Genomic DNA, 13,998 nt, shown 5'->3' with positions numbered 1-13,998 from the left:
CAACAGCCGACTTATTGGAAATGTTTTTGATGCTGGCAAGGATTGAGGGCAGAAGGAGAAGAGGGCGTCAGAGGATGAGATGGCTGGATGGCATTGTTGATTCATTGGACACGAACTTGGGCAAACTTCAGGAGATGGTGAGGGACAGAGAGGCCTGATATGCTGCAGTCCATGGGGTGACAAAGAGTTGGACAGGACTGGGCGTCTGAACAACAACTATGTGCTTCAGGTACAAAGGTGACAGTCTCAGTCCCTGTGACCACCTCGGACCATGAGAGACGGAGGGTGAACTGCACCATCCCTGGGTCATGTAAAAACACGCATATATCAGTGCTGGGTGGTCAGACGTTTCCTTTCGCTGTGGCTAATAGAATTGGTTACGGGGATCTGCCAGTTACAATTTATCCAGTTATTCTGAAAAGTGAATCGTTCCCAGCAGCGCCAGTGCAGAGTAAACATCCAGGGATTATGGAGATGGCAAAGATTGGAAATAAGTGGGGGCCCCTGCTGTTTCACAGCTCAGGGGTTCAGTGCTTGGATAACTCCCCTCTGACAGGTTCACCCATCTCAGGTCAGCTGCGAGACCCAGATCGTCTCTTCTTGGGGCCAATCAGAATCCAGAGAGCATCTCTCTTTTGCAACTGTTCTCATCAAATAATTAATCCTAGACCAGCTATTTTCATTTGGTCCTATAAAAATCAGCTGCCGTCACTCAGTCCTGAGCCGGAATGCAGACCTCCCCTCTTCAAGTGCCTGTGCCAGTCTGTCTTGCCCGGACATTTCCTTCCCATTCTTGGGCATTTGGGGGCGCAGTTGAAGGCACCGCGCCGAGGCCGTGTAGTGTTCCACTGACAACCTCCCTCGGGGAGGGATGGGGGTGCACTCACTGTGGGAGGCCCCGCCTCGGACACACACACACACACACACACACACACACACACACACACACCGAGATCCTCCCAGGCTTCTGGTAAACCCACGATGCGACAACCCGGGGGTCCCAGAGCGAGGAAGATGGATCAGATCCGCCTCACACTCAGTCCAGCCGGAGTGGCGGGGTGTAGGGTGCGAGCCTTGCCGGGGCATTTGAAGGTGGGCATACCGCCTCCTAAGTGAGGGGTGTGCATCCTCTTGGCGGACCCCTCGGCTGTTGAGTCAGGACCACGCCATCTTCCCCTCCCCTTCCCTCGATCCCGCCCCAGACAAAGGCAATCTGAACTCCAGCCGAAAGAAATCAGGGGATCAGGTTGCTCTCTCGGCCTCCCTTCTCTTCCCCTCCGCCCCTCCTAGCTTCTCCCCTTTCCACGTGACTCTCAGGAATCTTTTGCCAAAGCTCGGAGTCGCTGGGTCCATTTTCACTCCGAGCTCAGGAGAGAGGAAGGAGGGGAGGGAGGCGGAGCGTCTGTCCTTTAAACGCGGGGCTCCAGAGGGGGCCTGAATTTGTGCGTTTCCGGGCTCTCTGGTCCAAGTGGCTCTAATTCTGGGGTCCCTTCCGGGCTCTCCAGCTCTTTCCTCCTTGCATTTAAAATGATGATTCCTCCTCCGCTTCTGTAATCGCATCTCGACCCTGCAGACCAGCTCCGGGCGCACAGTGCGGAGGTGGCCGCCGGCACGGAGAGCGCCCGGTAGGGCTCCTCATCCCGGCTGAAGACGGGGGCGCGAAAGTAGCAGCTGCGTGCCCCGGCGCCACCCCCGGGCTCTCCTCTGGAGCATTCGCACGATCTGCGGCAGGGAGCGCAGCCCGAGGCGGCGCCGGGCGGCCGCAGCACCGGCGAGTCCCGGGAGCCGACCGCAGCGCCGCACAAAGTTTCCCGCGAGCCTCCCGGGGTGGCTGAGGTCCGCTGAGCCTTGGGGGCCCAGCCCAGAAAGAGGGGTGGCTGGGTCTTTCGGGGCTCCTGGCAACCCCATTGGCCGACGCGGCGCCGTCTGAGAGTGTCCAGCGAACTTTAAAAAGGTGCCGCCGAGGAACCTGCGCCGGGGTCTCCACGGTTTGGGGATCCGGGAGCCGACGTGCCGGGGTCTCCACGACCAGGGACCCGGGAGCGGTTGGGTCCGGCCTGAAGGAACTACTGGGAGATCAGGTCGGCCGGTGACCCGCAACTTTCCTGCGAGACTTGGCCTCGGGGAACTGCGTGCGCCCTGCCTTCTCTTTTATTCTTCCAGCCCGCGTTGGCGCCCTGCTCTGCTGGAGAGCTGGGCGCGCTGTCCCCCGGCTGTGAGTGAATTGAAACCCCCTCCCGCCCCGGCGCCTCGGGGCTGATGTGAGTGTCGCTCTCGCCGTTCTGTCGCCTCGTTTCCCCGGAGGTGACCGCTCGCCGCCGCCCTCTATTCTCGGTGCGCCCAGCCAGGGGCGCGGAAGCCTGCGTTTCGGCTGATAACTGGTTCTTGGTTGCTGGGCTCCTCCAGCGCGAGTGCCGAGGCGGCGATGAGTGTCTTCCAAGTGTGGCTCGGGATGGCTCTCACATTGGCGGAATTTGCAGCATTGCCTCATCATTCTGAAGGTGAGAGAGTGGTGCTGTGTATGTGTGTGTGTGTGTGTGTGCGCGCGCGCGTGTGATCGTGCTCTTTTAAAAGCTCAGCCGGTTTATGGTATTGTGAGTCAGATGGAAGTTTTTTGGGGATCGGTAGGTGGGTGGCCGGGGAACTAGAGTGGGTTTTTTTTCTGAGACGATTCCATCCAACTCCTGATTGTTTTGCACGCGGATACCAAGCCCCACTCCCTCTCTGCCCTGAGCGCATTTGGGGGGCGGGTAGTGGCCGATGGAGGTGCCATCCCTGAAATTGGATTCTCCTTCTTCCACTTCCCTGGTGCCCCCGAGTGGAAAGCAACTACATGGAGCGTAGGTGAGGAGAGAACAACTGCTCTTACCTGCGTAAAAATACTTCTGCTCCTATGAAACATAAAATCCGGCTCCTTAAAACCCCCCTCCTCTCCCGCCCTCCTTGCCCCAGTGGGTCTCCCCGTAAATTCCAATTAAGATTTTATAAACCGGTTAGAGGTGGGCAATTCAATCACACTAAAATAAATCTCCCTAGTACAGAAAGGCACCAGGCTGCCTCTTCCGCGGAAAAGAAGTGGTTAATAAGAGTTTAGCTCCATTCTCTGACTTCGCCCTCTGCCTCCCAGTTTTCCTCCGGGGCTCCAATCTACGTGTAAAAACCCTGGAGCTGGGGGAGAGAAAGGAGAAGGTGGGAATTGTCGCCATGATAGCAAAAGCGATGTGAGCTCGGGCAAATAAATGCATCGATAAAAAGATCAAGAGTTTGGGGGTCCTGGGATGCGGGCCTGGGGACGCGAGGCGCCGGGAATTCCCACCTGCTCGGAGTCGCCGGGAAAGTCGCCTCTCTGGGCTTAGGGAGGGGGAAGGGAGCCGGCGGGCGGAGGAAGACGGCTTAATCCACCGCGCTGGGCTCTCGGCTTCCCCTCCCGGCTCCATTCATTATTCATCCAGCTTCAGGAAGGAGGGTTCACCTGCCCCGCTTCAAATCAGAGCCGCAGCGGCGGGCGCCGCGGGGCTGGGAGCCTTCTCCGCGCAGGTGCGGGCTGGCGGCGGCTCGCGGCTGCGGACCCGGGCACCGAGCGGGGGGCGGCCGCAGCCCCCGGCGGGACACAGCCCTGCTCGGGTGGACCTGCAGCCACCTGAGCTGCTGCCTTTTCCTAGCTAGCTTCCCAAGAGAGGGTGGTGTGGCTTTGGAAACGCACAGCACTGGGGGCTTGCTCGTAGGTGAAGGGACCGTCTGCCTGCACCCTCCCGGGAAGTGTTTTAAGAGTATACGTCCCCGGGAAGGAGCAGGTCTGGGACCTGTGCTGCCCTTTTCAAACAAGGCATAACCTGTAGAACCATGTCTTTATTTTATGTGTGCGTGTGTTTGCAGACTTAAAAAACAATAAAACTTAAAGGGCTTAATTGTAGTGAAGCAGATGGGAGAGTCAACCTAGGACATCCCAGTGTGAACTTAAGACGTAGAAAAATTACATTGTCACCGAGTGATGGGAGTTTCCTATTTAGGATCATATCCCGACCACGCGGAAGACGTGCTTTCTGTCCCCCCATAGCTCACCAGGGAGCAGTTGGAATAGAGCAAAGATTGGCTCTCAGAAGCAGATCTTTTGAAATGACAAAAGCCATTATTATGAAGAGCCTGCAGGGTTCGCTCTTTGGAAGACTGGTTGACAAAAAGGGCAAAGTTTAAGAACGTCGAGTTTTCAGATGGGGGAGAGGAGGTGTTGGGCGTGAGGGGCACTATTCCTCCAAAGCTTCTTTGGATACTTTGCTTCTTACTGTTTCAGCCCACCTTCAGAACATTCTAGAATCATCTCACAACCTGGATTGATACATGTTTGAGAGTTTCCATCCAAGTCATAAGGATGCTTGAAAGAAAGTGAAAGTCGCTCAGTCCTGTCTGACTCTTTGCAACCCTATGGACTATATAGTCCATGGAATTCTCCAGGCTAGAATACTGGAGTGGGTAGCTGTTCCGTTCTCCAGGGGATCTTCCCAACCTAGGGATGGAACCCAGGTCTCCCCCATTGCAGGCAGATTCTTTAGGAGCTGAGCCACCAGGGAAGCCCCATGCTTGCTTAATAATGAATGAATGAGTAGGGAAATTTATGGAGCACATACTATCTGCCTGGCACTAGGCTAAGCGCTTTACATATTTAATCTCATTTGATTAAATTAATTAAATGATAACAGCCCCACAGCCAGAAAATCAATTGTCATCTGATGAAACTTTTGATTTGATTCTGTCAGGGTTTTCTTTTTCTCTTAAAAAAATAAGAGCATTGAGGTCAGAGATGGAGAGCTTAAGGATCTTAGAGATTTCCTCAAGTTTTTAGAACTAGTCCTGGCAATGATTTTTAAAAACGGAAAAGAAGGATTCACATGTGTGGGTCTCTTGATGTGACCAATTCTGTGATACTTTTGCTGTTCAGGCAGAATTTGTTTTCTTCTCAATGCTCAGAGAGCGTGTCATATATGTTTCTAGTAAAACACCATTTAATAATTCTATAATTTTAGTTGATAAAGATGCAGTCTTCTTTTTTATCTTTTTTTCTGGGTTAATTGGTTTTATTGTCCTCATTTTACATACAAAGAAATTGCAAATTAGTGCCTCAGCAAAATAACCAATAAAACTAACTTTAAAAACTAATAAAATGATTAATCAAATTAAAGATGCAGTCTTCTTCATTTAACTGTGTGTTCACTGAGGGCTTAAGATGGCTTTTGGTTATTCTTATATCTCCAGCTCAGCTCCTGGTGCACAGTAGGTACTAAAAAATATTGTTCAGGTGAATGAGTATTGCCAGATCACATTTCAAGTGAAGCTTAGACTGCTGCCATGTGGCCTTGAATGAACCACCTAACTTCTTTAGGCTGTGTTCTATTATTCACCAAATGCAGAAATTGGCTAGGTGATAGCTCTAAAATACTTGTGCTAATCATCCAACATAGAAAAAAAAAGTTCAATATTTACTGCTTTATTTGCAATCGGTTGCAACTTCCTAGTTCTGAATTTTATTTTAATTATTAAAAGAAAACTGAGGTTTTACCAACAGGTAATTGACAGTGTTATTTTACACTTTCTTATATCACCAAGCTGACAAACCACTATGATTTGAGAACTTAATAAAATCAGAAAGTCACAGAGAAACTTCTAGCAAACATGGCTGCTTTCTGAATCAGATGGGCTCTTCCATGACATTTCCTGGAGAAGAACATTTTGAGTTGTGTTGACCCTGGTTGTGTGAAGTTACACTAGGTAAAACCTGTTGGCTTGTGGATAGAGAAAGATTCTTGAATTAGTTAGAGAACTGAGTTCTAGTCTGTGTCCATCACTCCCCATGTGACGTCAGCCATTTTTACAGTCTTCCAGTCTTTTTCCTTTAAAGGCCATTAATGGAATATATTCAAAAGGATAATTTGATAGTGTTTCATTTATGGGTGGATCTACAGTCCATGGGGACGCAAAGAGTCGGGCACGACTGAGCGACTTCACTTTCACTTTCATCCTATTTGGTTCCACTCTTGGCTGGAGAGTTCCTCCTATGTAAGAGTCAGTGCTTAAAACTCAATGTTAAGGAAGGAAAGACATTGGATAGGAAGAAATAACCTATCTCTTCACTCTTTCATTCCACAAATCTTTATTGAGAGCTTATGTATCAGGTTATCAGGTTATATCTGGTAGGGATATTTAGACATCAAAAAAAAAATCATAATACCTGCCCTGAAGAAGTTTGCATTCCTGGAAAACCATTAATATAGGTGAGAGAGCCATAGGGACATGTCAACATTGACCCTTGGTGGGTTTACCAATATTGAACAATTGCAACTCTGCATCTTTTGGCTTTTTCAACTAACTACTAGCAGAAATAAAGATGTGTTTATATTGTCATAGGCTCTTATGTCCCTCATATTATATTTATGTTCTCCTCTGGGGATTGGATTCTAGGTGTTATCCTCTGCAAATAAATCCTTCAGTGAGAGCATGGCCATCTGTATTCACTGTAGTGGACTTGAGTGGCAGTATTACTCAATTTTACTCAGACATGAGTAGTCGTAAAATACTCGGCCACCACTTGGCTCAGGAGAGGGGAGGGGTTGCCACATGGCATAGCTGGAGCCCTGTGCCAAATCTTACATGAGTTCAAAAACCGTTGGCCCGTTTTCGATTTAACTACTCTATTAATTGATCTGACTTCTGGTTGACAATAACCAGGACATGAGCTGTCCTGTCAGTTCAGAAAACGATTCTGTTTTAACTATGCCACAGTGTGCAAGCCATATGCTGAATTAGAGCACAACATAAAAGCTGGAACATTTAAATGCTGACTTGTGGCTGCTTGTTCCTAATGAGTCATGATTTTGTGATACCATGGTCTCCAAATTTTTTCATATCTTATAATCTTGTCTGCCACTATTTCTTTGAACTAATGGATCTGACATTTTGTGATTCTTAGGTTTTAACATCTCTAATTTGCTTGTGTTATCAGGTAGGGGTTTCTATCGCGAATAGTTTCAGGCTGTGAGTACAGGTGCAAATTGTATCTCAAATTTCCTCTGAAAACTTCAGACTTTATACAAGTGTTCCATAATAGACTCCCTTATAATGTGCCAGTGGGCCTAAAAACAGACATTTACGTGTTTACATGAATATGAAGTGACATTCTGTCTATGGGACCTGCGAGAAAGGCACCAACCTCAAGGCGGGAAGGTCTCATGATCTTGGCTTCCTTCTTGGCACTGTCTGATCCCTTCACCCTGCAAAACTTCACGTACTTTCTCACAGGTGTCAGAACTTCAATTACTCGCCATCTCAGCTGTGTTCCATGTCCTAAAACTGGCCAAGTTCTTGGTCAGAGGACTTTGGTTCCTCTTGTCTTTTTCCTTGTTTTCCCTTCTAGAAGGCCTGTTTCTCCTAGATCTGCATCACTGTGCATGCATATGAGTGCGGGCTAAGTCGCTTCAGTCATGTCCAACTCTTTTGCGACCCTATAGAGCCTAGCCCACCAGGATCCTGTCCTTTGGATTCTACGGGCAAGTATGCTGGAATGGGTTGCCATTTCTTAGGGCGCGGTGTCTTCCCAACCCAGGGACTGAATCTGCGTCTCCTACGTTTCATGCATTGGCAGGAGGGTTCTTTTTACCACTCGTTGGTCAGAATTCCTATTAATCTGGAGTTGCCTTTCAAGTTCAAATAAGCCAAAATTGAAACCTCAGAGTTGCGATCATTTCCTTAAGAGAAAAACTGATGATGAGTGGAGACAATAACTTTGTTTTCCAAAGTGTATGGGTTGATTGATTAGTGAAAAGGCAGCAGCAGAAGCTGCACCCAGCGACTTTGTCTCCCGGTGGGTGTGAAGCTTGTGTGGGTGTGGCAAAATATGCCTGCTCACGAGGACTACATCTGGCATGGGGTGGTGATGAATGTTTGATGGAACTGGGTGTTACAGTGGAATGCTTTCTGTCCTCCAGAAGGAAGCAGTGAGGTTTTGGAAGCCATGTTAGTACTCATTTCTGCAGCTGCCTTTTGGGTAGAGCTGTTGTGCTGCAGGAAAGCCTTCAGAGGCCAAGGCTTATTTCTTTCAGAGTTGTACATCCTGCAGCAACCCAAATTGAGTTAACTCCTTTTCCTAATGATAGAATTTATCAGAAGTTACACATAGTTTTGACTTCAGTATCTAGCAGATATTTGGCTTAATGACTTGTGTTTGTGGGGCCCCACTCACTGCCATTTTATTTTTTCATGGTACAAAGAATTTATAACATTTGTCCAAATTTCCAGAAATGGACTTTGATATGAATACTTGGATACTTCCTAAGATACCTGATACCTTTTGGAGGTTTGAAAGGATAGTGGCTTTTGAAGGGTAGTGCTGTGGAAGAGGGTAATAAAATTATTTGAGGATGGTTTTATCTAAAGATTAAATTTTGTTAAATTGTACCTAAGTGATGATCTTTATGTTTAACTTTTAAATGTCAGAAGTTATTAAATAAGTATGTGTTTTAAGAATTGAATTGTGTTGATATGTATTTATTTACCTATATACGATTATTTGGTGGCTCAGACAGTAAAGCATCTGCCTGCAATGTGGGAGACCTGAGTTCGATCCCTGGCTTGGGAAGATCCCCTGGAGAAGGAAATGGCAACCCACTCCAGTATTCTTGCCTGGGAAATTCCATGGACAGAGGAGCCTAGCAGGCTACAGTCTATGGGGTTGCAAAGGAGTTGGACATAACTTAGTGACTAAGCATATGTTTATTTTATATATATATCCACATGCCACATGATTATTTTATAAATGGATCTATATCCATATATATGTATATATATATCCTTATGATTTACTGTAGACTTACATAGTCTTTGGAATAGGATTTCTTAAAGAAAAGTAAGTTACTTAGGAAGAATTTCCCCTCGAGGTTTTATCTCAATTTATTCTTATTTGAATGTCAAGGGCACAAAAGTCATTTCAGTAAATTTGCCCATAGAGATCTTTGATTCAAAGCCCAAGTGTAAATAATAATTTCATTTTCTTCGAATATTATTCTTCATTCCATTATTAATAGATTATGTAGACCAGTCCTAACTTCATGAGAAGTTAATAGTATTGAGACTTTTCCACTGATCTGTTGGAGGCAAGGCCCTGTAGTAAAATGTGTCCTTTGCTCGTTGGCCATCCAAGTGTGGCACATTGTCAGGGTATGCTCTTGGTGTGTGTATGCTATTTCAATCTGCTTTGAAGCGTGTTTCTGAGCTAGTAGCTGTTTGCACACTGCTGCATGTTTATAGGTTAAATCAACACCTGTTGTGCTGTTCAAAAATCGTTTTAGAAGAAGAATAATCATGTGGGCTGGAAAGCTTCATGAAGGAGATGAGATCAAGTTCAAGGAACTTGATTAGACCAAATGCATCTCCTGCACGAAACGAAAATGAGTAAAGGCTTTGACAATATGAAAGTATTACCATGGGATCCTAAGTTGGCCTCTTGGGTTGGACTGGAGAATTTCTGTAAGCAAAGAAAGGCCAAGAAGCCTGGATCAGTAAACTGGGACTGGATTATGGAGGCTTTGCTGATTTGTCATATAGGAAAATGCACACTGTATGTATCACATGTCATTGTTAACACAGTTATTTTAAAATTCAAACAATAAGCTTCAACAGTGCTTTCCCTCATGTGTGTCCTAGAAATATTGTTTTAGTGTTTGGGGTTATTTTCCCAAGGGAAGAATCCTCAAGCTTTTAAGACTTTGGAGAAAGCAGAGTTTGCTGATTATGACGCATGTAGATGCAGTTTTTGTGTAAGTTGGCCAGAGCTGTGCCTATTGGTCTGTTATGCATCTCTTTTAATTCTTGTTTTGTTTTTCTCCCACAGGTGCTTGTGTCTATCAGGGTTCCTTGTTGGCGGTAGGTCATTCCTCATATATTTGACTTATTTCTTATGAATGTAAAATACTTGATTGAGGTTACTGAGTGAGGTGACCCTGTCATTGTAAAATATGTTTATTTTCCTTCTCGGTTTGAGGATTATCGCTCATCCTGGCACAATCATGCTCAATTACTTAATACCTTTTCCAGAGTGAATTAGTTCCATTCAGATGCTCAGGTATTGGAAGAGAAATTCAGACACCCAACACAATTTGCATTCCATGGCTGTCTCGTGTGTTCTTTCAATCAGAGGGAAAATTAGGTCCCATTCTCTTGTCAGATATGAACTAGGGCACAACTTCTTTATCTCGCTGTTGCATTTTGAGTCCCCCCCTCCAAAAAAATGTATGATTATTGAGTACAATGTGGAGGATCCTGACCGTTGCTTTGCATTATACATTTAAGTGTTGTAAACAACACTTAAAAAAATTAACATTATATCTCTGAACCTTTGCCATGTAGAGTAGAATTGATTTTGAATCTAACGTCAGAATGACTTGTGGGAAAAGCTGATGCAAGATTCCTGCATTTCTTTTCATTAATAGTGTACTGTGGTGCATAACAGTATGTTAATGCCTTATTGAAAAGACCGTCTACACTCCATCAACTCTAATAAATGGTGTGACAAGTCATTCTTCACCACTTTTTTATTTTAGTTTAATAAATGCTGTAATAAAAAAAAGAACTCGAATGGTTAGAAAGGGTTTGCTCATTTACATCCCAACCCGCTATTGACATGTGTGATACTAATATGTCATCTTGAATTATCCTTGTGGAATTGAAATAAATGAGAAATATTTGAAATATCTGAGAGTCTAGATAATTGTAGATGTTCACAGTAATATTCTTGAATCTGAACTTTATGTAATAGAGTTACTGCTCTGGAGATTTATGAGCATTTTCCTTCCTTATATTTTTCTATAAGGAATTAGGAGAAAGCCATTTTCCACTCTCTTTTCCATTCCATACCCTTAAAAGCTTACTTTTCCTTTGGTTTATTCTTTAGTACATTTTAAGAAGCATTTTAAAATGAAAGTGCTATTAAGTATATCATCAGTTTGGGGAGCTGTAGAGATAGTTTGTCCATTTTAATACAAAGAAAATTACTTGTTGTATACAGTGCTTCGTAGCTTTTCAGTATATTTTCATAGTTATCAATCATCTACCTGATCAGTGAAATAGACAGGCCACATGTTATTTTATACCCTCCCTCTTTTTAATGAGGAACCAAGAGTGAGAGAGACAGAGATCTGCTAAAGGTAATTGACCTTGAAGGATAAAACACAGACCAGATAAAACACAGACCAAATAAAACATTGACCAGAATAAAACAACCTGACTTTCTTCTGGTTGTTCCTCCTGAATCTGAAGACAGTGTCCTGACTAACTTCTGTGTTTGATGTGGCAGCGTGGTAGTGTACATTTGAATATGATGTAGCAAGTACAGGGGGAGGTCAGTTCGGTTGGATCAGGTTAAGGGAGTGGTCACCAGCACACCTGTGACCCTTCCAGTTGGCTTCTTTACTTACCAAGACTTCGGTGTGTTTGTTCCTATATGTCCTCAAGCCTGGTATACTTATGATTGTGGTTATGCAATTCAGTGAGAAAGACAATACATTTGCTGCAATAATAAGGATTATTATTCAAAAAATATTTATGGAGTGACACCCCTGGACCTGCTATTCTAGGCACTGGGAATACATCTGGGAGTAAGCAATATCAGATTAATGCTAAGAGGGAAAACAGTATAAGGAGAGGGGAGAGATAGAAAAGGCTAAATAGGGGACAAGGGTGGCCTCTTGAAATAAAGGGACAGGGAATGGCTCCCTGAGGAAGTAAGGTGACATTTGAAGAAAGACCAGAGGGGCACAGTAAGAGCTAGCCCCCTGGACGTCCAGGGAAAGAGAATTCCAGAGCAGGGAACAGTGAGTGTAAAGGCTGAAGCAGGAGCTTGTTTGGCCGTTTGAAGATGGGCGTGGGGGTCATTGTGGATGGAGCATGTGACCCAGGAGAGTGTGGCAGGAGATGAGGTCCGAGAGGCGGGCGGTGACCACGCAGTGGGTCCTTGCATGGATGTTAGCTTGTCCTTTCAATCCGTGGGTGAGCCACTGGAGGAGCTAAGAGCAGAGGAATGACAAAACCTGACTTACCGTTTAATTAAACTGCTGGGGTGGGAATATGAAAAGAAATAGCATTTGTTTCTAGGGAAACTATATAGTTGAATACTTTAAGAGGTGAGTTGCTGAAAACTTGCTGTCAAATTAAGGGTGAGAGAAACAATTTTAAAAGATTGGGGGAAAAACATGAAAGTCCAGAGAGATTCTGGTTTGGGTTTATTTGCAACCGTGTGAAGTCGTTTTTCCATTTTAAAGAACTTCAGGACTTCAGGCTGGCAGGGAGGTTGGTGCATTGTGGCCATAGCCAATTGTCTGCTTAATTCATTGCTGCTCTCACCACACAGGCTGGTCTTGAAGAAAAGCACTGTACCTGTATCAGTGAAATTAAATGAATATGCATTTATGTATTTTAAATTTAAAATCCAGACTTTAAGAACTTTTATATACTGTCTAAGCAACTCCTCGGGTGAGAGGATTTCTGTAGTAAGAGGCGTGGCATTTGGGAGCTGGCTGTGAGGATGGCGGTATGGTGTCACAGTCCCAAACCCTGTGAATTCTACCTGTGTGCCTTTTAGAGCTGGGGGCGACTTCAGAGATCATGTAGTCCAGACTCTCCATTTATAGTTGGGGGAGCTGGGGCAGGGCTGTGAAGTTCTTGCACTTCTTTCATTTCTCAGGTGTGTGTTGTGTGTTAGTCGCTCAGTCGTGTCCGACTCTTTGTGACCCCATAAGACTGTAGCCCATAAGTCTCCTCTGTGCATGGAATTCTCCAGGCAGAAATACTGGAGTGGGTTGCCATTCCCTTTTCCAGGGGATCTTCCCAACCCAGGGATTGAACCCTGGCCTCCAGCATTGCAGGCAGATTCTTTACTGTCTGAGCCACCAGGGAAGCTCATTTCTCAGGTGCTATGCTTAGTTGCTCAGTCGTGTCTGACTCTTTGTGACCCCATGGACTGTATCCTGCCAGGCTCTTCTGTCCATGGGGATTCTCCAGGCAAGAATACTGGAATGGGTTGCCATGCCCTTCTCCAGGGGATCTTCCCAACCCAGGGATCAAACCTAGGTCTCCCTCATTGTCGGTAAGTAACAAGAAATGGAAAGTGGATCTGGTTGAAAATGGCAAAGCACTAGCTTTACTCAGAATTCCATGAAACATACCAAGCAAATGAGGACAGGGATCCAACCACTGGCTGCTGATTGCTAACTCTCAGCCTGTCTTGTGAGTATTCCTTCCCCTGGTATGGTTCCTATCTCATCATTAGTTGCCTTGGAAGTGGCCATATAGAGTGGAATATTCATGATGCTTATAGTCTGACGGACCTTAAAAAATGATTTTAAATCTAAGTACAGTTGATTTACAATGTTGTGTTAGTTTCAGGTATACATCAAAGTGATTCAGTTATGTGTCTGTGTGTATGTATATATATCTTTCTCAGATACTTTTCTTCTTTTAATATAAATTTATTTATTTTAATTGGAGGCTATTATTTTACAATATTGTATTGGTTTCATTTTAGATTATTACAAGATATTTATATACTTACCCTTGAGATATAGGAGGTCCTTGTTGGTATCTATTTCATATATAGTATTGTGTGTATGTTAATCCCAAACTACTAGTTTATCCCTCCCCCACTTTGGTAACCATAAATTTGTTTTCTGTGTCTTCAAGTCTATTTCAGTTTTGTTTATTGGCTGCGCTGTCTTTGTTGCTGCACGTGGACTTTCTCTAGTTGAGATGAGGAGGGCTACTCTCTAGCTGCGGTGCGTGGGCTTCTCATTGTGGTGGCTTCACGTTGTGGAGCATGGACTCTAGACTGCTCAGACTCAGTGGTTGTGGCATGTGGGGTTAGTTGCCCGGTGGCATGTGGAATCTGCCTGGAACAAAGATTGAACCTGTATCCCCTGCATTGGCAGGTGGATTCTTAACCACTGGACCACCAAGGAAGTC

The 13,998-nt window shown here is 45.3% G+C and overlaps 1 protein-coding gene across 2 annotated transcripts in view; it reads left to right on the top strand.

Annotated features, from left to right (window-relative positions):
- Nucleotides 1–1,351: 1,351 nt before the first annotated feature.
- Nucleotides 1,352–13,998, top strand: part of FRAS1 (Fraser extracellular matrix complex subunit 1) — a 522,812-nt gene continuing 510,165 nt past the window's right edge. For both annotated transcript variants that reach the window (XM_044945743.2, XM_025289852.3), the window contains exons 1-2: nucleotides 1,352–2,501; nucleotides 9,878–9,909. In XM_044945743.2, coding sequence (XP_044801678.2) covers nucleotides 2,426–2,501; nucleotides 9,878–9,909 — 108 coding nt within the window. In that variant the 5' untranslated portion in view covers nucleotides 1,352–2,425. The remainder of the gene's footprint in view (nucleotides 2,502–9,877; nucleotides 9,910–13,998) is intronic.

Source organism: Bubalus bubalis, chromosome 7, assembly GCF_019923935.1.
Source record: "Bubalus bubalis isolate 160015118507 breed Murrah chromosome 7, NDDB_SH_1, whole genome shotgun sequence".
Lineage (NCBI taxonomy): Eukaryota > Metazoa > Chordata > Mammalia > Artiodactyla > Bovidae > Bubalus > Bubalus bubalis.
Note: the sequence above shows the minus strand (reverse complement) of the source record. Positions and strands in the feature narration are given on the sequence as shown.